At 36.4% G+C, this 24634-nt stretch overlaps 1 protein-coding gene across 1 annotated transcript in view; it reads left to right on the top strand.

Annotated features, from left to right (window-relative positions):
- The window catches only part of COL19A1 (collagen type XIX alpha 1 chain), a 184603-nt gene that overhangs the window by 123145 nt on the left and 36824 nt on the right, over positions 1 to 24634 (top strand). Inside the window, exons 17-32 of the mRNA XM_005518585.3 lie at positions 4127 to 4180; positions 8963 to 9025; positions 9814 to 9858; positions 10802 to 10837; positions 11743 to 11778; positions 11888 to 11941; positions 14386 to 14439; positions 17800 to 17853; positions 19094 to 19183; positions 19782 to 19826; positions 19933 to 20010; positions 20897 to 20932; positions 21035 to 21088; positions 21177 to 21230; positions 23481 to 23522; positions 24522 to 24575. Coding sequence (XP_005518642.1) covers positions 4127 to 4180; positions 8963 to 9025; positions 9814 to 9858; positions 10802 to 10837; positions 11743 to 11778; positions 11888 to 11941; positions 14386 to 14439; positions 17800 to 17853; positions 19094 to 19183; positions 19782 to 19826; positions 19933 to 20010; positions 20897 to 20932; positions 21035 to 21088; positions 21177 to 21230; positions 23481 to 23522; positions 24522 to 24575 — 849 coding nt within the window. The remainder of the gene's footprint in view (positions 1 to 4126; positions 4181 to 8962; positions 9026 to 9813; positions 9859 to 10801; positions 10838 to 11742; positions 11779 to 11887; positions 11942 to 14385; positions 14440 to 17799; positions 17854 to 19093; positions 19184 to 19781; positions 19827 to 19932; positions 20011 to 20896; positions 20933 to 21034; positions 21089 to 21176; positions 21231 to 23480; positions 23523 to 24521; positions 24576 to 24634) is intronic.

The raw sequence follows: 24634 nt of genomic DNA, 5'->3' as shown, positions 1-24634 counted from the left end.
AAAAGCAAATCAAAAGATCACAGAACGAGTAAAACTGTAAGGGATCTCTGTGGGTCATCTGATACAACTTTCCTGTTCAAGCAGGGTTATCTGAAAGCACAGGATTGTGACCAGATTATTCTTGAGTCATCTTCCAGCATCATTCTTCCAGCAAAGAAGACTCTACCACCTCTCTGGGCAGTCTGTTTTGCCATGCTGTCACACACACTGTATGAAATGTATCTGACCTTGGTATCCTTGACCTAAGGATGTACAGGCCCAATTCTGCACTCTTCACTTAGGCAAAGCACTTATATGGTCTTGGGTTGTAGAATTACTATCTGCTTCATTTTGTGTAGTGTTCTGTTAAGAGGAGATAATTTATTTTTCCGTTTCTTCTACTTGGAGAATAGCTGCCTGGTGTCTGTCACTGTGGAGGTTGGGGGTTTATTTATTATTTATTTATTTTTACCTTGAAATGAATCAGCAGGTATACCTATTTACATAGATGGGCTAGAGAACAGAAAAAAAGGAGTTTTACTCATTTCTCCATTGAGGGTTAACTTTATCGTTCCTGTTCTAATTTTCTCTGTCTCTACTGGAACTGTTATGACTGGAGGAATTCCATTTCTCAGTAGCTCCCATTTTAGTGATTTAGCTTGTTTTTAAAATCGACAGTGCTAAACCAGAGTTGTGCTAAAGACTTACACCAATATAACAGAAAAAAAATTTAAAAAATCTTTGAGGTGAGTCTGACTTTTGCCCAGTTGTTCTTTAGTAGAAGTGAAATGTTATCAACACTGGTGGTTTGTAAAGGTAAGAGACATGAGGACTGCCTGTTCTGGCCAAACGCAATCTTGTCTAAACTACCTGTGGCAGAGGTGGGAAAGAAAATTAGTGTGTGCTAAATCACAGGCTACTAAACTGCAATCACAATTTTTCATTCTCTTAAACTGATACATCCACAGCTAAGCTGTTGTTTTCAACCATTAGATGTAATTGATTAATTTCACAATTGCTATGGCTTTTGAAGGTCATCCTTCAGTTTATCATTTACCTTTGCAAGAAGCTGAACTTCATCTTTTTTATCTTCTCAAGTATTTTTGCTTGGAAGATGAGCTTTTTGTCACTCCCTGAAGTTTTAAATTAAAATCGGGTTTCATTTTTATCTGCGTTGCATGTGATGCAATAGAGGAGTTCACTTGAACTTCTTCATTTAATTACATATACTTTTGCTCTTGTGATTCAATACATATGTCAGTGCCCCCAGACTAGTTATCTTAAGTAGCCAGCACTTCACCTTGGAAATTTCATTTCCTCTGCCTCAGGAAATACTGTCATTCCTCTAGCAATATTTTGGAAGTAAGTGAATGTTATCGCTTAATTACAATAAATAAAAAATCAAAGCAATGATAAGTGAAAATTGTCAGTAGCATTTCTGGTTTTCCTGGACTTTCAGCTGCTTCTTAGAAGAATATTGGAAACGCTTACAGTATAGTGTGGGAATGGCTGGCAAAGGTTGGTCATATTGCTTGTTTCTATGCATTAAGTTTTTTTATCCATATCAAAATGTAATTTATTTCTTGTGTCCTATTGTGGCAGACATCATGTTTTCATCATTCTTTCCGTTTGCTCTTTGGGATAGTTATACAATATTGCACATCTGCCCTGGTGAGTTTCATGATGTTTTGCATTAAAATAAACAGAAAAACAGTGTCTTGTTTTAATTGGCAGGTCCCAAAGTGAAATACAGGGATAAATTAACTGTATTGAGTCGCTTGAAGGCTGTGTTCTCTAAAATTGCCTATATTTGAGGTGCAACCAGTGCAATTTACTTGTTACCCATTTTATGCATGGACTGTGAGATTGGGTAGACTTTTTCAACAGTTTCATCTTACAGAAATGCAGATGAACTATAAAAGTTAAGGGAGGAAAATACATTGTAAACCTGAGTAATTTCACAATTTGGAGCTATTTCCCTTTAAGCACCTGCATCTCTATTCCTGCCTTGTCTGTAGAAATAACATCTGAAACCTGTTTGGCATTTTGGGAAACAATCAGGACACGTTTTCAGTTCTTTTCTTATTCATAGAATTCTACTCTCTGTGTGCTTCACTTCTCGCAATTACACAATTTGATATTAGAAAAAAAGGAAACCCTGTTCAAGTGAGGTTCAAAGTGGCAGATGTTCAAAATTCCCATTCAAAAGCTAGAAACTGCTGGTACAATAATTCTTCAACTGTTGTTAATTTCATTGTTTCTCCTCTTTCAAACCCATGCTGCTGTTTTTGTCTTTTTTATCTATAGATACTTCAGAGTATCTTGTGCAACTATATTAGTGTACTGAAGCTGCGGAAGAAAAGAGACTATCGTTTAGGCAAAAAAATAAAAATATTTTCTGTTATTGTACACTTATTTACTAGTTTTTATTATAGAAAAAAATTATGGAAATATAAAATTATTTAATTTATGTCAATTTTTGGAAAATGGAAACACTAAACTGGTAGTGCAAAGGCTGTAGCATAGCCAAGAATTCAACCCAAATTCCTAAAGTTCTCCTTGACTGTCTTAGTCATGAGACATTCCAGGGATTCTTAAGGATATGTTTGTTTTTCAAAACTGTGCCAGTGTACTTTTCATCCTGTCAAAAATTATTTATTTATGTACAAATAATATCTGAGAGTTTGGGGTTGATGGCAGATTCAGCATTAAGTTCTTCCTGGGTGGTATGGCTGCAGCAGTGTCAGATGTGGAAAAACAGTAAGAGAAGTGTGGTACATGATGTCAAATGCAGAGGGAAAGTAAGTTCTTATTATTGGCTCCTTGCAGGTTTTCAGAATTCTCCAGGAATTCTGGATTCAAGGATTCAACACAGCAGGTTTACATTGTTGACATTGAGACATAGACTGTTGTCTAGGCAGTGTCATCATACTTCAGTCCCAGTTCTGGATTGCCAGCTTTATTGCTGATATCAGAGTAAAAATTCTGCCATTAACTTCAGAAATCAGAGTGGAGTGAGATCTTAGTGAAAACATCATGACTATATTGATATTATTTTTAACATAAATTTGAAGTGACAATTCACTTTGAAATAGCATGAATGTACTTTTGTCTCTTCCAGTGTAGGAAGAGAGGGAGTGAAACACCTGAGATGTTTCATGTGGCTTCCAAATTTTCCTGTTATCCACATTCAGAGAAAAGCTGCAGAGGGTAAATTGTAATTATAAAAAGCCACAGAGGAGAGTTGCTCTTGTGCCCTTGTCTGTGTTACATCCAGGTCAATAGGCTAAGTGACTTACTTGAATATATCGTAATCATATTGATACAGTCAAACGTTTCTTAAAGCCACCATTAGTGGTTGTTGTTTATATTGCATTATGTGAGAGCTTCAACTCAGAGTAGCTACACTAATTTGTAAATTTGAATGAGTCATAGTTCATAAGTTCTTTACTGTATTTTCTGTGTTCTGCTCCATCTATCAAAATTAAAAATCTCATTGAGGGCATGATTTTTGGCAGAATATGCCTAAAAATAGGGGGATTTAATGTCCAAAAATGTTTTTTCCCAAGCACATTTTTCAGTGTTTCTGTCCTAAATGTTCATTTGATCAAGAAGTTCCTTTTTTGGTCTTGAATTTCTTGATGAAGTATGTGTGTTTAAGTAAAAGATTGCAATGCTAGTAAAACTAGGAAGTTAATATTCTGGAGAATTCTGTCTTTTCTCAGTTTCATTTCCTGTACTCCCAGGTTAAAAACCTATCTGTTTACTCACACTAGGAGCTGCTTCTGCATCAAAACTTGTACTTTGAGTTAGTGGAAAGAGTTTTAAAATGCTGGAGAACAAAAGTGTTGTTCATATCAGAAGGGAAGTGTATTAAAATTGATATGGATTTCATTTCTGCCTTCTCTGACTGGCAAATTCACTTGAAAATAATTTGCTGGTTTTCAAAATTCAGGGATTTAAAAACTGACTTTCTTCTTTCTCTGAGCCAGAAAAAAAAAATAATGAAGTTACAGAAGATAAATTACTGTGCACTAAAATAAAAACCAAAAATCTTTTCCATCCCCATTGCTCTTTAAATCCACATATGCAAACATAAAATTAGTTAAATTAAAATGACCTTCTGATATTTTTTTTTTCCATATAGGGTCCTTCCGGACTAAAAGGAATACTGGATTCATTGAACAAGCATTATAATGAGGTATGGAGATTTGATTTGGTGTCTCTGTGGCTTTATGACTAAGCAGTATTTAAGGTAGAAATGACTACAGTTTTGATCCCTGTGAACCACATTCCAAATTAATTCAAAAGGTAATTTCTTTCCTGCCCCCTTTCTGCATTCCCTTCCAAGTTTCAGTCCACACTCCAGTCACATACTTGCTGTGTCATCTATCTTGCTGCCATGTGTCTTGCCTCCCATCCATCTTCTACTTGCTTGTTTTTGACTGACAAAACTCAAAAAGAAGATGTATGGACCACCTAGCTGTTAGTGTGAAGCACCAACTCCCCATTTCTAAACCTAATTGCTTTAAATGGTACTTGACATTTCTTTCTTGACCAAGTCTGTTATGATCCTAAGAGTAAAATAGAAAGACAAGGAGGCATAATTTTGAAAAGATCAGCCAGCAGTCCATGAGAATTGTCCTCAGGTTTGTATTATGGGCTAATAAAAATACTGTGTCAATTATAAAACCACCTGCAGCTAAAAGAACTTAAAAAAAAAAAAAAATTAAATTGCATGGGACTGTATTCAACTTGACAGAGCTTTTACATTCCTGCTGCAGGTATTTCAAGTCATTTAAACTGTGGTACTGTCTGCCACTGTATGAGAATAGAGAAGTTTGCTTAATTGATTTGGGAGAATGTAACCTCTGTGGTCTGAAAACTATTTCATTCAAAGATTCATGATGCACTATTACAGCATTATTTCCCCAGTACAGTGGTTAATGTGTGTATCACAACTTACGTCACGCAGGTCAAGCCTGGAGGGAATTAATTTCTCTTAGTATTAGAATGCGTGAACTATAAAGAGGACGTGCATTCAGGGTATTTTTCATATATAACATTCCCAGATGAGTGCTAAAAGCTTTCCTTGAAGAGGCATTCTGGAATTAAATTCATGTCCAACATACCTTTCCATCTGCTTTTATCACCGAAGTGATTTCACTGATATTAATTCTGATATTTAACCCGTTCCAAATCAGTATATCACCTTAGAAGCATGTATTAGGAATTAAGCATAGAGAATTTTTATGCCTAGAGACTTAGTTTCTGTATTTGGTCTCCAGTTTCATATATATATGTGTTGAATTTTTATATATTTTGGTTCTCATGTATGGATGCTAACTAGGAAGCAGGCAGCACAGTGCCTGTGGAATAGCAGGCCACATAACTTTCTCAGTCTCACCTGAGAAAGTGGCCTGGGAATTCGTGAGGAGGAATTAAAACAATCCTCAGAGATAGAAGACAGCCTTGCAGGTGCTGTTTGTCTGTTCCTTGTTTTCTTGCAAGAGAAGATCGAGGGGTGGTGTACCCCACTGACCATTGATGGTGATGTGTTAGTTTACTAACCAATAAGAGTTTTACTTTTCTGTACTTTCATGTATCGGTCTATAAAAAAGATCTGAGGTAATAAACCACAGAGAAATTCTCCTGTTCGACTCCCAAGAGAGTCTGTGTCATTCTTCTCGCCGTTCCCAATAGAGTGACACTCATGTTTGGTTTCCTTACCAGTTTCTTTTTCCTGCCAAAGGGCTTTCACTGATGCCAGCACTTTTTCCTCTATTGATACCATGTTTATTGTAACTCATTCCCCACCTCTGCCTTATCAATCTCTTTTATCCTGATAGTCCTTTTAAGGTTAATTCTGGAAGAGGAAACACAAACAGTGGCAATCTCCAGGAAATTATGCACATCTGTGTCCAAAAATCATGCTTCTTATAAGACTCTAAGTATTCTTATGGTGGCTTATATTTTCTAATTAACAGTATTCTGGAAAAAAAATGTAGACCAGCTGGTATGTGTCTATAAATTAATTATCTTTTAAATCCTGGATAGCTTACCAACTTTCTTCTTCCTTCAGCTGTCTAGTTTGAAGATTTTAATGACTCTATCATAAGCAATTAACTGTTCAGCAAGGAAATGCTGTTTGATTCCAGATGAAAGAGGAGTTGGCTTTCTGATTCAAATAGAAGGTTCTATGCATGCAAACTTTAAATAAATATTCAGACCTTCCTAGAGTCAACTTACATCTCCAACAACAAACATATTAATTCCTATGTATTTTATGATGGGAATGGGATATTCCCATTCAAGGACAAGACAAAGGGGTCTTCAAAGAAAAGAACAGCTTCTCTTCTTTGCCCTTTATTCACTTAGGCAGATGTATGTAGCAGTAATTTCTCTTTTTTCCATGCTGTTACATAGTATGACAGAAGCTGATTTTGTCCACAGCACCTTGGAGACATTGAGCAGTCTTTCACATTCCAGTATGGAAAATTTGCAGTTTGCCTCAGTTATTTTTATTGGCAAAATAAAATTTGAGTGACACTTTGAGGGTTTTGAGCTTCTTTACAGCACTGGGAATAGTGGTGTCATTTTCCATTCTTTTATCCATTTTCTCAAGGATGTCACAAGGTCTTATTTCAGTTTGGTGTTTAAAGTGTTTAGGAATTGACAACATTTTAGTAGTTATAGGTATTTTCACACCAATTATCACCTGAGGTTTTTAGTGTAGCTTGTTTGCATTGGTATTTCTAGGAACCATGAGAAACTGACACCAAGAAATGGGGCAGCTCTTAAGACCCATCAAAATTAACAGTGTTTTTTCTGTTTCTCTAACTTCTCTGTTTCTTATCAGATTAATTTCAATTTTCCTGATTGCTGTATGGTAATTTCTGATTTCTGTAATAAGTATTGGTAATTTCACAATGTATTTAAATAATTTATTGCAACCAGAGTTTTTCTGGGTCAGCATCAATCACTTTATCAGAATGATTTTTCTGGAGGCTGGAGTGCAAGCCTTTAAAAGCATAATTTACTTGATCCATGTATACAGTGAAAGAGCAGTATAAATACAATTGCTGATTGCAGCAGCAAATTGTGCTGAACAGTAAACCAAGATCTGCAGTCTCTCTTTAATGAAGGTGAGAGGAACCTGCCGAGTTTAAGTAGCAGCATTGATCCTTAATGGGGTGGGAGACAGTGATGGAGCATCACTTCCCTCATTCTTCCTGTGTGCCTGTTTTTACATGTGACTATTTCTATATTCCTGTCTTTTGCGTTTTCAGCATAAATCAGATTCTTTGCATGTGTTCAGTAAATGCATTTTGTTCTCTTCTTTCAGCCGCAAAACTAGTTCTGCCCTGTACTGTATGTTACATTTCTTCAGAGATGGATAAATAATGCTTCAAAATTTGCATTTATATACACTCCAGCCTCTGTGATCCATTACTTGGGCTTTCAAGGCCTCTGTCACCCTTCTTACTTACCAGTTTTCCATATGTAGATATAAGGTCATTTAGCTGAACTTGCTTCTAAATATCTTTGGAAAGGGTATATAGATCAGTTTAATCAAAAATAAATGGTCTTCAACACATAAAATAAACCAAAACACAAAGAAATTGAAATTACAACACAATCTAGTCAGGAAATGTTTCAGAATCATTATAATTAGTAGTAATTTTAGACTATTATGAGATAATTCATTATTAACTTCCTAAGATTTTTTATTGCTTTGGTGTATTTTACTTACATTCGGTTTTAAAGAGAAAATTACCTATAAAAATGCAAAGAATATAAGGATAGCTATTTGGCCTAATAATCTTGTCCCTTTTTTTTATTTTTTTTTCTCCATATATGCAAAAAAACCCCAAAAGTACAACTCCGTATAAATAATAATTTATAGTGTACTCATGGTAACAGACACCTGGATTCTCAGTCCAGTGGTAGTCAACTACTTCTCATCAGTACTCAGGTATCTGGGTATCTGCCTCTTGCTCTGAAGCTGATTTTGATAATTAGGATCCTAACAGTGTTACAAACCCTTAACATCAAGGAGAATCCCTCAGGGAATCAGGATTTCTAAAATAATTATTGGGTTTTTTTCAATTTATATTCAGCTACCATTTTCTGAAAATATTAGCATGGTGTAAATGGCACATTTATTCATTGTGATGTTTTCCCATGTTAGAGCTATGGATACTGGAACATGGCAAGGGAAGTTGGTTTACTTAGGATTCCTGCTCACCCCAGTGCCATGTGTTCTAGGATTGGGATTTCCTAGGTCTTTACTGGATCTCATTTTTCAGAGTTATTGGGGTTTTGGTTTTTTTCCATTGTCATTGCAAAAAAAAATCATGTTTCCCTTAGGAAGTCTGACTTTATGAAAAGGAAACCATTTACTTTATATTTTATTTTGTCTTTAGCTTGTACAGAAGAGTAAATAAATGCAGTGCAATAACAGCTGAGCAAGTATACAACCCAAACCTCTAGTCCTTGAGTCAGTCTTTAAGAAGCAATGTGAGGAGCCTGTTCCCTCTCCTTTGTCTTACAGCTGTAATAGACTTAAATTAGTTCTACTATTTTTTTCATTTCATGGTGCTCAAAAGTAAAAAGCTTGTTCTTTTTCAAAGAAGTGAGGTTTTTTTTTCTTTTCTTACATATTTGAGAAATGTAAAAATGAGCATAAAAAATATGTTCTTTGTGTTGAACTTAAAAAAATCATATATTTGCATGGCAATAGTCAACATAGACATTTCCCTTTTATGCTTTTGTTCATTTTTTGCTAGCGTGGCAGAAGTGTGAATGCATGGTAAAGGATGTGTTCTGCAATACACTACCAGTTGTACTGCATAGGCTTTTATTATTCCTTTTCTAGTAGTAAATTAGGACTTCTGAATTTACAACTGGTAAATTGCAATAAATTGTTACTGGAAGCTATTAGTGATGTTTTCTGATCTTTTTTGGTGGTATTTCTTTCCAGAGTGATACAAGACTACTGGGAGTACTTGGGACCCCTGGATTTAAAGGCCAGAAGGGAGACATTGTAAGCATTTGGGATGAATTCAAAGAAGTTTCAAAGTGCCTATCCAGCCTGTTCCTGCCACACTTAACACAGTGCATTTTATTTGATTTATCCCAATGGGCTTTGAAGGAATAGATTTTTGAAATGACTGGCACTTTGATCTGAGTAGTCCAATATCCAACTTATCATGCTATCCTGCAGTGGCAGCATGTGATCCTCTCTCCTCTAGTATAAATAGAAAGGAGAAATGCTGAAAGAATTATGTATGATTTCTATACTGCTATCTGAGAAGTAAAATGACCTGCTCTGCCAGTTATGTAGGAAAGATTCTGAAAGAATTGAAGTTCAGAAAATATTTTGGATAGTAAATAATGAATATTTAAAGCAGTTTGTCTGTAACAATGAGGTTTTCTATACCTATGTGTATAAAATTCACATAGACAGCCTCTAAAAATTACATGGAAATCAAATTCTGAATCCACACCATATGGCACTATATTGTTTATAGTTATCAGTCCTGTATAAAGAGCTCACTGATATTTTAACAATTGCATGCCTTTCAAAATTGTAAGAGATAAGACAAGTGCTCTGGATATATGACAGAATTTACATTTTATTGAGAAGCCTGCAGATCTACTGTAGAAAACAATCATTTAAATTCACTTGCATATGTTTAAGCTTGATTTCCATTGTAACAATAGTTAAGATTTTGTGGCACACACAGAACAAAGTACAGTTAGAGAAGAGGAGGAGGTTATTCACATTTGGCAGAATATAATGATTTTAAATATAAATAATTTTGTTAAAAGGGTCAAAAAGGAGAATTGGGAATGACTGGTGCAAAAGGAGAAAAGGTGAGTTAATTCCTTACTTCTGTGCTTATGTGTTTACTAGAAGTTCACTCAATGTACTGATTATAAATGAAATCTTGTAAAATATACAGGAGATCAAGAAAAAATATTTTGGCATGGGAAAAGTTGTCAGTCTCTAAATATCCTTAGTATTTTAATCAAGCTCCTCCTTGGAAGGGTATTTACATATGCAAATAAATTTCCCTGTTTTACCAGCTCACAAAGTCCTTAGCTTTAAAAACATTCAGACTTTTACTTAATTCCAGCTTAAAATTATTTTTATATAAGTTTATGACCAGAGGTTGCCTCATGAATTAGGTGTCAGCCATACTTTTCCAAGTTATTAATGTAATCTTCAATATCTATATGAAAAAACAAGAAGCTTTAAATTATTAAAATTTACAAATCAACATTCTAATTTAGTATGTTTTCGTTTAAGCATAAATTTTACAGTATGATTCAGGAGGTATTACTTGGGAACAGCCGTGTATTTTGCTTTTCTAGGAATGTGTGCTGTACATAATTCTACTGATTAATAGGTGTTTTGCCATTTAGCTGTGAGGCTTCTTGGTTTCTTTGGTCATATCTATATAAATAGTTTTTGTGCAGGCAGAAATATTATTTTACACCCTTGATACCACAGATTTATGATTTTTTGTGTTAGAAAGCACCTGAGTTTGAGAATTTTTTAGATTTGGATGCATGATCACTCTCTTTAGTTCATGTTCCTGACCCTCCCTTGTTCTCCTGCTTGAAAAGATCATAGATGTCATGGTCTTGGCATTAAATCACCATCATCCCTCAAGTAAACTTTTGTAGTCCATATATTTGTATTTTAGACAGGTTTAAAACAACCACATTTTCCAGGACTCTTCAGCAAAACCAGATATATGTTCTATTTACCATTTGAAATATATCTGTTAACCTCTTTTCTACTTTTCCTTAGGGAGAGCCTTCTGAAAAAGGGGACAAGGGAGACCCAGTATGTATAGCATGTTTTGAACTGCTGTGAATAATGAACATTTGAGATTACTTTCATACCATATTCATTCTGGAATTCTTTTCTTTGTAGACATTCATTAGATGCAGGTATTATGTGGGATAGCATATGTATTGTCTCCTTCTTACATGTGCATCAAGGTCTCCCAAGTTATAAATAAAAAACAGAGGTGCCCTGTTTTTCAGCATTTCTGTTGCTGGTACTGTCCATTAAATGAGTTTAGAGCACATACTTTGTTTTATTTCCTGAAGGTTCCTTCTTTCAGCTTTTTCACAAAGTTTTATGTGGCCTGAACTGTACTGTTCTGATGCCACCAGTGTGGCATTTAACATCAGGCTGTTCTCATACAGCCATTTTATGTTTGCATTACTTTTTTCTTACTTTGAGTCAAATTTTCAGACCACTCAATCTGTAAGAGTCTCTTTACCTATTTTACGTATTTGTAATTAATTATTGTCCTCTCTCATGATTTTGACAACATCTAGGTTTTTTTTTTTTATATAAAACTCAAGGTTGCTGAGATATTTGTGGTTAACATATTATAATAATCAGAATAAGTCCTACTGTAATAATGAGTAGGTTTGGAGATAAATACTGGGTACCAGAAGAGATGTAGTGGTGAAGAATAGGTTTTTGACTGGAAATGCTCTTAAGGAAATGTAGTGTTTTCAAACATTTTTCCTTTAAAACACTGGGGAAACATGCAAAAAAATTAAGTTGCGAGAGGAATGCCTTTAGAGTTTGCAAAAGGCATCAGAAATTATTTAGTATTTTCTCAATATTTAAGTTTGCAAAATGTATTACAATATTTTAAGGTAGCAAATTAAACTCTTAATTGATCCTACTTTAAATTTCTAACTTCTTATGGTTGTATTTACTGTTTTTAGGGAGAGACTGGAATGGACGGATCAAAAGGAAATAAGGTATTTTTGGACATGTACATACCATATGTGTTGCCAGTATACATAGCTGATACTGGGAGACATAGCAGTAAACTTGGATTTTTTTTGTTTTCTCAAACAAAATCATTAGGGTGAAATGGGAGATCCTGGACCACCTGGTCTTATTGGAAATCCAGGATCAAAGGTAAGTAAAAGTTATTTCATCCAACCATTGCATTCTATGCTGTTATACAAGAGGACTCTGAAGCTATCAACTCTTTAGCTGGTATTAATGGGCAAAGAATGCAAATAGTTGATATCAAAAGTTTGCACTTGGATCATGGCTATTTTATATAAAACTTATATTTTACATGAAGCTCTTGTTGCTCTCAGTGTCACTAAGAAAGGAATATTTAAGCAACACTCAGGTGTCACTTTGTCACTTGAGAATATGAGCATCCACTTTGCAGTTAGAAATCCACTGGTAGCTAGGTCTACTCTCTTTATTCATTAGTGAGGCAAGGAGTAACCACTGCCAGTACTTTATTAGCTCCTTTGTTTAACCTGCTAATAGCAGGTTAAATGTTAAAGCAGCCATGGCCTTGCTTTGAGTCTATGCTGACAGGCAAACCTCAGGAAGTGTGGACTGGATGAGTGGACAGTGAGGTGGATTCAGAACTGGCTGAACAGCAGATACCAGAGGACCATAATCATGGCACCGGGTCTAGTTGGAGGCCTATCACTGGTGGTGTCCACCAGGGCTCAATACTGGGCCCAGTCTTGTTTAACTGGTTCATCAGTGACTTGGATGAAGGAGCAGAGATCTCCTCAGCAAGTTCCCTACAGAAAATCTGGGAGGAGTGGCTGATACCCCAGAGGGCTGTGCAGCCCTTCAGAGGGACCAGGACAGTTTGGAGAAATGGGCAGAGAACAGTCTGAAACTCAACAGAGGAAAGTTCAGGAATAACCATAGGGGACAACTTGCTGGAAAACAGCCCTTTGAAGAAAGAACTGCAGATCCTGGTGGACAACACCATGAGCCAGCAGTGCCCTTGAGGCCAAGAAGGCCAATGATATCCTGGGGTACACTAGGAAAAGCATGGTCAGCTAGATGAGACAGGTGATCTCACCCTTCTACTCAGCCATGATGTGGCCACATTCAGAGTTCTGAGTCTAGCTCTGGACTCTTCAGTACAAGAGGGACATGGAGCTCCTGGAGCGGCTCCTGGAGTGGAGAGCAAAGATGATTAAGGGATTGGAGTATCTCTCTTGCAAGGAAAGGCTGAGGGAGCTGGGCCTGTTCAGCCTTGAGAGAAGTCAACTGGAAGGAGACTTCATCACTGTCTACAAGTGTCTAAACGTGGTGTTGAGGTTTCCAGGCTCTTCCCAGTGGTGCCAAGCAATAGGACGTGAGGCAAAGGGCAGAAACTGATGCACAGGAAGTTCCACCTGAACATGAGAAAGAACTTCTTTACTGTGTGGGTGATTGAGCACTGGAACAGATTGCCCAGGGAGGTTGTGGAATCTCCCTCACTGGAAGAAACTGCAGTGTGCTCTAGAATGACCCTGCTTGAGCAGGAAGGTTGAACCAGATAACCCACTGTGGTTGCTTCAAACTTCACCCATTCTGCAATTGTGTGATTCTGCAAAGAGAGTAACTTGTGGGAAATAGAAAAGATAGAAAATTCTCAGAAACTGTGTGAAAGCGGATCTCAGAATAGAAGAATGAAAGAATATATATGACATGCAAGGACAGGAAACAATAAGGCTGTGTTTTTGAGCTGTGTAGGGATAGGCCTTAGAAAATATAATAAGCAAGATAATAGTAAAATGGAAGTTTAATAATGAAGCTTTACCCACTGTTTTTAAGCTATAACAAGCAGACATTGTTAGAAGTAAAGTCTACATGTAGTTTTAATGATTGGCTTAAGCAAACACTTGTGAGCTTTTAACATTATCCTATTGGCTAGAAAAATTTTAAAAAGGCATTGTAACCACGAGAATTTGGCTGTTGCTGTAATGGCACAAGATTTCAACATCTTTCATGTCTCACCTTGTACCAATGAGGCTGATGCTGAATGAAAAGCTCAAGGACTGCCTACCTGCAGCCCTGTCCTGTTATTGATAAGTAAAGATCAGTAGATAAATAAAGTATATAAATAAAGAACATTAACTGAAGCACAAATGTTCTTGAGAATCTCTCATGATGCCTTGAATTGTATCAAAGATAGAATCAGAAACTATTAAGTCTAACTACCACCCAACACTATTCATATTGGGTAGTACCTGAATTTTAGATCATAAAAAAGAAGGCCCAGTGAGAATGAATGTGGTTATCAAAGCCAAAAAATTGTTGACTTAAAAATAATTCTTGAAATCTTGATCTATTCTTTTGTTATGTCTTTCCCTTTAGGTATTCCCTTTGTATTTACTTGTATTTGCTTGATATATATACACTTTGGATTTTGTACCTATCATTCTGCAAAACTTATTGAACTAAATGTTAGAGTAAGGGAGAATGAACAAACTCTGTACCTGTGGAAGATAATTCTTAATGCCTGATGTTTATATATATTTATATATAAGAAAGCTTTATATTACAGTAGTTGGTTGACTTTTACCTCAGGTTCGTATTATATCATTTCACAGGGACTGCAAGGCCCTCCAGGACCTGTTGGACCCAGGGGACTGCCAGGAGAAGTTGTATGTATTGTGCCATTTCTCCAGCTGTAGCTGTGAGGTGTGAGCTGTTAGCCAGTGAAGCTGTGCCACAGAAGTTACCATAGCTCCTTTTGTGGGTGGTACTGTAGCTATCAGGTGTTGAAGCACAGCAGGATGGGATGCCTCCCTCAACAGGCCATTATCTTGAGTGTCAGTAAACCATCTATATCCTGCTTCTGATGCTGTTTGACAGCCTGGAGTGGATCTGGATATTGGGGTCACTGAAATGAGAGCTTTTACCCTTCTATCTCTCTCTTGTTCCCCTGTTAGTGTTATGATCGTTGGGTCCTGGCTTCCCATTCCAGCAGGGAGATCATTGCTTGGCTGGGATGGTTAAGCAACAAGTTGTCTTGGTTTGTGCTGTGCAGCATCTGGCAGCTACCAGGCACAGATGTTACTGGGCAAGGCTCCCCAGAGCCTTGGCGTGCTTGTAGGTGTGAAACTGGTGGGTTGGGAGTGTCAAAACACTGGTACTTCTCAGCAGAATTGGAATGTTCCTGTAGTTTTTGCACTTTTGGGTGCCTACCCTACATTCAGGTCTGTCAACTGATTGGGCAAGGTGATGGAGGTCTTCTTCATGTTGGTTTTAGTGTCCCTGTAACTATTATGCCACTGGGCAGCAGCCTGATGGGTCTCCTGGCTGGTTGGGGTTTCTCAGAATGGTAGGCACCTACCCCAAGATCCAGCACACTTGTAACCCTTGTACTTCTGGGCAGGAAGAGCAAGGGTAAAATGTCAATCCAGTCTGGATTCTCTAGGAAACATGTCAAACTATTAATCACCATTATACTAAACTTGAAAGTGCCCTGGGCATTTGATTTGACACCCACATACAGCAGAAGCCTCTCCTGGGACAGTGGCTGTCTGTCTCCCTTCCAAATTTTGGCACAATCCCTCTTTCAGCATGCAGACAACTATTTTCTGCCTAGTTCCCTGTGTTTCAGGCCACACTAGTGGTGTCACATTACCTAAGAAGTGGCACCTACCCTTTGTTCTTGGCTCTTGTACCTCCCTTCTTCCATAAACCATAAAATGGCTTTTAAATATCATTTAATAAATAGAAGGTAAGAGTGATTAAATCCAAGCAGTAGATCAAAAGTGGACAATAAAAAGCTTAGGTTTAGCCTGGCAGCTCAGCCACTTACTTGAAAAGGACTGGGATTGCAATCATTACTCTGTGTGTGTGGTTTTAGTTTTTATCTTTTTTCTAACAACAGAAGCATCTAGAAGCTAGTGTTGCTTCATTTTGTCTTAAGCCTTTCCACACATGCCCTGAGACTAGATTGTGGAATGAGATTTTTACTTTGAACAGACTTATAAGCCATATACTTTGTTAATATTAAAATACCCATCTGAGTAGTACAGAGCTGGCAGACTTTTTATTGGTGTTTTAGGGATATAAGTGAGGTGATCAGTAAAATACAGCATCTTCAGCTCTTGACAAGGGAAAAAAACACTAGTATTTAGCTTTGCATGTAGTCATATTATACTGTGTTACTTATTGACCATTTTATTATATCTCATTTCCTTACTCAGTTGAGGCGTATGTTTTTTCAGGTGTGTCTGATTTACCTGATCCAGAATTTTGCAAGCCTTATCTGCTGTGCTTCTTTTTATGTATAAATCACCAATCCTACTCTGAAAGACAACAAAATACTCATTTCTCTCTTGCTTGTGTTGCCATCATCCCACTTGAGTTCATAATTGCTACTTTTGAAACTGCTGTTCTGATGATCTTTGGTCAAGGGAACATTATGAACAGATAAATATTAATTACAGTATATGTAAGTCCTAGATGATCCTGAAGACTCCCATCTGTGCACACAATTCTATTATGTAAAAACATAAATTTAAATGTATTATATAGACATTGTGCTTAGCTATAAGCTCCTTGGTTTTTTATCTTATAAAGATGAAACATTATAGATTGAAAAATACATTTCATTTTATGCAGTATAATGATGATTATGAAAGTTTGAAAATTGTTTTACATTAACTTACATCATCAGAGTCATCTAGCAGATAAGAATTACTTCTTTTCCTAAGAAACCACTTGAGCTTGGTTCAACCAAAAAAAAAGATAAATTTGTGAAATCCTTAGAAAATAAGAGAGAGAGTAGAGTCTATACGTATTTTATGCCAGTATCAAAAGTGGATTGGGTAGGCCATGACCAGTAAATGTAAATTCCCATTTCCATAATGATTTTGTGTTAGTATAAGCAGAATATTCTTCATTAAGGTACTTTATTTCCTTTCTTATGCTTTTAGTTTGGATGACTAGGTGGCTAGGTGAAACAAGTAGCTGTCTGTCTGTATTAAGTACAGAATGCAGCAGAGAAAGCAAACACAGCTGCTGAACATTCACTACTGGCATGAAAACGTTGTCATCTGTCATATGTCAGTGTGCACAAAACTGTGTTTTACACTGAGAAGAAAAATTAAAACCATATGTGTTTCCTTATCTTTTTCTTAGGGTCCATTTTTCAGTCCAGCTTAAGTTTCATACTTAGATTTTACTGTTCAGTTTGGGCAATTTTATCCTTTACTGTGAAAATCACTGGTATTCTTAATAAATTCCTTGACTAAATAGTTGGTTGAATGACATTGAAGGGTCATGGAAAAAGTTTCCTGTATTTGTTGCAGTATAGTGAGAGAACTCAATTAAGCCTTACTTACTATTTAAAGAATTTCTATTTAGATTTTAATCTTTTTCATTTATCTTAATTTCTCTGCATTTAGAAAAATCCTTCATGAAAAAGACAAGGGAAAACACTGAAGTTAAAATGTGAAAGATGAGAAGATTTAGACAAAAGAAAAACTGGAACATACTTTATTTACTGAAAACCTTTGACTGTCTATTACATATCTAAAACATTTAAAGGGATTTGTTGGATTAACTAGTGTGAAGGAGTAGGAATTCATTGAGGCTTTTAAGATACCAATTTGAATAATTAACTAGTGCAGGAAATCATGCAGCCCTCTGTGGGCAAAAAAGATGAGACACTCAAAATTCAAGTTTTCATGTGCTACTGCCTTCCTTGAAAAAACAGTTGATTTTCAAGTCTTGGAATTACTTTGAAATAGAAGAAATAAATATTTTGTTTTCTACCATTCTTCCCTGATAGTGTCCAGAAAGTAATCTTGATTATTACATTTTAACTTAAAGAAAAATGATGTATATATTTAATTAAGGAAGCATTCATTACCTTGTAGTTTTTAACATTTGGGGTCAATAGTAATGTACAGTAAATATTCCAGTGTAAACTAATTTTCATCTGTATTTTCTATAACCATTAAGGGAATAGCTATAAATACATACGGTTATATTTTTATTAATTCCAGGGCTTACCAGGAGATCCTGGGGTACCAGGAAACCCAGGAATTAAAGGAAACAAGGTATGTTTTAAGTGGTTTTATTTAAAGATGATATGTTAAAGCATTTTAAATTTTCACTTCAAGAGTAGCCTTCCATTCTTCTGTAGTGCATCTGTGTGGCTGCTGTATGAAGTGATTTTAAAATGTACCAGCAGCAACCCCCTGTGTCTTGGAGAAGAAACATCACTGCATCTGGAGATAGCTCAGGCCAGTTTGGCAACCCAGTTGCTCTTTAGATGAATAATTTAAGTAATATTTCAAAGAGGTTGGACTTATGTTAAATCTGTGCTGTGCAGAAATGTCAGTTCAGGTCCTGACTACAGAACAACCTTTTCAGTGTAGTGTCCTACCCAGACTAATGTATAAAATCCCACTTCACAGTCACACATATTCATCTTGGCAGAGCTCTAGGGCAGCTACACTGGCTCAGATGTGAGCCAAGGCTGGATCTCCTTAGGACATTGTATTTTGCTTGTAGAAATCCCTTTGTTAGAATTCAGCCGCATCAGCAAGATCTAAAAATTATGTGTGTATGTAGTGAACATAAAGAAGGAGAAAAAATAGGTTGTACAGGTGTGCTCTGAGCTATGTGATGTGTTGTGGTATTTATACATTGTGAGGTACAAGGGAAACCAATAAATTCTAGTCTGAAGAAGTGAGCTGAAAGAAAGGCAAAGAAAATAACTGGAACAAGGACAAATACGTACTCATCTTGCAAAATGGGAAGTAGTGGATTCAGGAAGAATCACAAAGGATGTTGCAGGAGCCTGCAAAAGACAAGAGGATAGCATAATAAAAGGCACAATTTTACTGTGTAAGCAGCAGGAATTTAGAGATATGGAACAAGAGACACTGCATGTATTGAAATAAGGATCAGAAGTGTAAAGAGCAATACACTGAAGACCCCAGGTTTAGCACTAGTGGTTGATAGCTGGGGAGAGACAGCTGTTGTTTCAGCTGTTGCTATGGTTCAGTTGGCAGGGTTTAATGATAACCTGCATGTTAGGAGCCTGGGGAACAAGAAATGTAGATCAGATGCATTGCAAGCATGGAAAACCAGGAGAATACTAGTTATTATTAATGGTTATATGATCCATGTCTCCAATTCTGTAACTTTTTGAAGGAAAATATGAGCGTTTTTTTCCTTCTCTATATCTTCTCAAAGCACTGGCACTTTCTATAATAAACGTGTTAATATTTAGAGTTTTTTCATAGGGGAAAGTTCTCGCATTTCAATTAATGATTGAGATTTATTTTGTAGGGTGACCCTGGTGGAATCATAGGACCACCTGGACATCCAGGTCCAAAAGGTGATATGGGGCCTCCTGGACCTAGTCTTCCTGGAACACCAGTAAGTTCAAAATCTGAAAAGACTTTCATGGCTTTATTTTCTGCAGGGGCAACTAGGAAAGCATTCTCACTGTGCAATGAAAGAAATCAGAGAATGGTTTGTGTTGGAAGATGGCTTAAAGATCATTTAGTTCCAAGTCCCTGCTATGGGCAGGGACATCTCCCACTAGAGCAGGTTGCTCAGAGCCCCATCCAACCCGGTCTTGAGCACTTCCAGGGATGGGGCATCCATAACTTCTCACAGCAACCTGTTCCCATGCCTCACCATACTCACAGTGATGAATTTCTTGCTAATAACCTAGCCTTAGTCACTTCCAGTTTAAAGCCACAAAGCAAGTATCTTTTATTATAATTTCAAAATCAAAATATATTTTGCAGCAGTATTATAAGTGCACTAAAATATAATCTAGAAATAGTGTAAGTATCACACATGATCCTACTGACATTGGCACTAACAAGGGAGACATGTAAATTTGTCATACTTTATTTCTAAGGGCTGTCTAATTTTGGCCATTAAATTTATCTAGTCTCTTGGATTTCAAAACATAATTATTTTTTTTTCTTGTTTTTTTCGTGTTTTGTTTTTGGGTTTTTTTTAGGGTCCCACTGGTGTTCCTGGAAACCCAGGTCCAAGGGGGCCAAAGGTATGCAAAATACATTATTTCTATTTCTTAAAAGATTTTTTAAAAGGTAGTATGGTAGTTTATATTTTCAGAGCTGTTGTGATGGAAAGTCTTGTACCTTTCACAGGGAGAAAGAGGACTACCTGGTGTACAGGGAGCACCTGGGGAGATGGGGCCCCCTGGAATAGGCATTCAGGGATCACCAGTAAGTAAACCAACACGCTGAATTTGGGCTTCTCACTGTTCATGACTCAGCAACTGCAATAGACAAACAAAGCAAATAAAAAGCCATGAACTCCCTTCTGGCCTGACTCCCAACTCCCAGTTTGCTTCAAGGGTTGCTGTGTAGTTTAAATTCAAACACAAGGCAAGTTGACGCAGACTTCTAAAGCTTTCATAGTAAATCATTTGTACAGCCGTAATAGTTTCAGTTATTCAGCTTGTTTCCAAGGTTTCTTTCTTTTTTAATGCCTTTAAACAAAGCCACCTGCAGTGTCTTCAGAGTATTCAGTATAAAAATTTGCTGATGTTGATGGTGTACCTGGTTGGTGGTACATGTTATTGCAGGAGTTTCACTCCAGTGACTGAGGCAATCTCTCTTCAGTCAACCAATGTGTACCACCTGATACAATTCAGTGTATGGACACTGCTCTGGTAAAAAGGGAAAATGTTTGTGAAAAGTGACTAGACATTCACCCTGAATGTCTTAATCTAAAATAATAATACTTAAAGATAATTTTTTCATTTACAATAATTTCAAATCCGAGTTTTAAAATTACTCATTTATATCTAAATTACCCATCTATATCTAAATTATATCTAAAGCTTTTTTTATGAATATTCTTGCTAAATATCAAGTTTCACCACAGATCATTAATTTTTGGAAATGCTTGCCCTAAAAAATGGGCGTTTGAAAAGTCTTGAGGTCTCTAACTTTGGTATAATTACATTTGGATTTAAAGCCAAAGCTTAAAGCAAGTCTTTCTTAAAGTGAAAACTGCACAAGTATCACACATTCAGTATTTTTTAATAAAGTTAATCTCTCTTATCCCAGAAACTGTAACTACTGATTATTTGGAGTTTTCTTACAGGGTCCTATAGGTCCAACTGGATCAGCAGGTGTGCAGGTAAGGTATAAGATTTCTCTTTAATAGAAAAAGCATTAAATTAGTTTAAGAATTTTGCGGGAAATGTATTCTTAAATCCTAAATGGCCTACTGTGCTCTTAGGGCCCTAGGGGACCTCCAGGACTACCAGGAGCTCCAGGTACCCCTGGTATTAATGTAAGTGACAGTTTTATATATATACAAGGAAAAATAATGTGTACTTCATCAATGATTTAAGGCCATCAAGTTTTATGTTTATTTCTAGGGCACTCCAGGAAGAGATGGAAAGCCAGGACTACCAGGCCCTCCAGGTGATCCTGTACGTATACAGGAAAAGCTTTTGCATTTGCTTTGGTGGAAATATTTTAAATTTATATGCGATGAGATAGCATAGCAAGACTAGAAGAACCAGTGATATGAATATAAAGCAGAAATACTTACTTGGGAAAGACAGGAAAACGGCCATGTTATGTACCTTGGCCTCAATAAAACTGAGACTGTCTTCATGATGTTTCTTTAAGCTAGAAAAAAATGCTTAGAATTAGTTATCATGTAGTTAATGCTTATCAAAAATCATCTGAGTGTCTCTCAGCAGATTATTGTCAAACTTGGAAAGAGAGGTCTCTTCCATTCTCAGTTCTTGTCAATGATTTAATTTGATTTGGGTAAGTAGATAAAACTCTGAAATTGGAGTGGGAAAGATTGCTTGTTCTTTGAAGATGTAATCAAAATTCCAAAGCTGTCTGAAGTCAACAAGATTTAACTCAAGACAGATGAGGATAAAGTGCTTAATAAGGAAAACCTAAATCCTGAAGTAGAGTAAGTCTGGAAGGTACAGCACATTGTAAACTAAATGTAAGTAAAATATTTGATGCTACTATTAAACAGACAGGTCTAAATGGCAAAACTCACAAAAAGGATAATTATTGCCTTTTGCTCTCTTGAAATACTCTTCTCTTTCGAAAGCATTTTTTCAAGGAAGATGTAGCAAGCAGGAGCAAATCTGGAGAATTAAGGCCATTTTAACGTTTTCAAAATCCCAGCATAAATCATACACTTATTCAGAGATCAACACACAGATTTATGGCTGTAGAGAGTGTGTTTGCAGTCAGGCTGAACTTGTCTTACACACAAAGCAGAGGAGCTGTGTGCCACAAAGGCAGCCACTTGCTCTCATACACATGTGCCCTTTGCAGCTGGGGTTAGGACCCTTTCACACTGAGGGTTGGGGTTCTGTACCTTACAGTGACAGAGCAGGTAAAATAAGAACTTTAGAAAAGAGGAGAGATGGGGAAATTATACTTCTAGTCCAATAGGAAGAACAGGTAACATGGTAATAGCCTGCCTCTTATGAAAATGTCATAGGGAGAAGCGTGAAAAGTCAGGCCATGTAGGTTGCTGTTTTCAAGTCTTGTCACAAGTTTTTAAGAGTAGCTGATCCTGCCTATGTACAGTTTACCCCTGTGCAAAGGATGGACTCACACCTTACATAACTATGTCTTTAAGTTGTGCTAGGTAGTGTTGTCTCACTCTAAAAAACACCTCAGTATTCTTTCAAAGGTGGTTATGCCACTCTGTAAATGGTGTACTCATGATTATATTTCTGGTTAATTATATTCAGCAGTGCACCTTTTGAGCTGATTCAACACTCATTAAGTGGCAGTTTTTCCAAATATGCTAAAAAGTGCCTGAGTTTTATTTTTCTTCTTCAAGAAGAAAAGATTGAAAGAATTGAAACAGGCTGAACAAAAACAATTACCTTATTTTGAATCTGTCCAATTTTATAGTCTGGCCAGGATGATTTTAGATTTAGCAATTGCCAGGAGGACAATTAGTAATTGAAGAGTCTTCATTTGTGAATGAAGCTGATGATAGCCAGGGCAATGTGTTTTTTATAGGGAGTCTTTAAATATAAGTTTAATGGCAGGTCTTGGAAATCCGGGATCTGTTTCAGTGCAGTATAGATCCACTGATTGATCTTTAAATGAGTCAGCTTTAGTATTGGTAGCAATTTAGCTGTGGCACCAAGGAGTTACACACTAATTATTAATGTTTAAAGGCAGGAAAAAAATATTACATGCATTGCTTTGGTTGCTGTAGCTTATTTCCAGTATCTGAGCTAATTTACTGGAACTTGCTTTGGTATCTCCAGAATTTGTGCTACAGTTGACAGTAGAGTATAAGCCTAGGAGAAAGGAGGAGGAAAACAATTGAAGATACTCAAGTGAGAATACAAGACATTCCAGTAACATTGTTGTTGCTGATGTGCTACAAAAACAATAATATTATTATGTTCAGGCATTACATTGTTGTCATGGTTTGAGAAATTTCATTGCATTACATTGCATTTGTGGTGAAGACTTACAGTTGGTAGGTTGGATAGACTATGATATTTAACAATACCTGAAAATCTGCTTTTTCTTTTGAGTTTTCATTAAAAATTAGCTTCAAGCAACATATATATAATCAGCTCTATGTGTAGCAATATTAAGTTCAGAAGTGATGAAAACATGTCAGAATTAGCTGTGCTTTGTAAAACATTAACTGCAGATGCCTTTTTTAATTTCAGGTTGCTCTTCCACTTGTGGGAGACATGGGTGCTATTCTGAAGGTAATTTTTTCAGAGATTAAATATCTTTTTTTGCTATAAACATGCTTTTTAAACAAACACATGCACTTAAGAACTTCTGAAAGTTCAGCTCTAAATTACAGGGCTAGCCTAAAATGGTGTTGTGATTTTTGTTGATTTTTTTGTTTTGTTTTTTAAAAATATGCAGGGAATGTATTTTATAGAAATTTTGCAAAATATTGTTTGAACAGTATAGGAGGTAATAGTCAGCAAGTCTCTGTTCAGCATATCCAGACCAAAGTATGAATCGCTACAAATACACTCTGTTCTCCACTTTAATTTGTAGCATTAATTTCAGTAATATACCAAATGGGGAAAATAGTCTCAAAACTTCTAAGATATTATTTTGAAAAATAACGAGATTTGGAGTGTTCTGCAATATTCTAAAATAATAATTGTGCTTGGGAGGATTTCAATATGAAACATACACATAATTTCTACTGTCCTTTATTAATACATGTAAACAAACTTAGGGTTTATTAACTTTCTCATTTCCAAATCTGATTTATTTTAGGTCTTTCTTTCTATTTGTAACCGTATTGTCTTTCTGCTGTACACACTCTTCTTGTCAGAGCTCTCTCTCTTGCTGGTTCTTGATGCTTCATTCTTCATTTCTCAGTGTTTTGTGGTTAGGACTTATATATGACTGCAATTTAGCTGGCAAATGCTTCTCTCAGCAATGCAAGGGTCATTTGCTTTCAAATACCTGAACACAGGTGTCTCTGGGACTATCCAAAATTAACCTAAAAGTGTGTTAGCACTATTTCAGTAGAGAGTGTAAGAAACGGGCAGGAAAACAAGTCTCTCTGAACAAGTATAGAGTTTAGAAGAGAGCAAGGACAGAAGAGAAGGCTTTGGGGTACAATGGAGGGCTGGTCAGAAGGGCAGGAAGGAAGCCATGTGCTTCCTTCAAATCAGTCTGCATAGATCACATCTATGTCATAAAAATATTTGTCACTTCATTTTCTGTCTGCTCCACAGGGTGATCCTGGCACAAGAGGTCCTCCAGGCATTCCTGGTAGAGAAGGACCAAAAGTAAGTTTTGAAGAGTGTACTTCTCATTGCTTTGTTTCTTGTTAAAAGCAAAAGGCCAG

This window comes from Pseudopodoces humilis, chromosome 3 (assembly GCF_049639895.1).
Source record: "Pseudopodoces humilis isolate 2021_Gansu_Grassland_sample_001 chromosome 3, ASM4963989v1, whole genome shotgun sequence".
NCBI classification, from domain to species: Eukaryota; Metazoa; Chordata; class Aves; order Passeriformes; family Paridae; genus Pseudopodoces; species Pseudopodoces humilis.
This window is presented reverse-complemented; position numbering and strand designations above follow the sequence as displayed.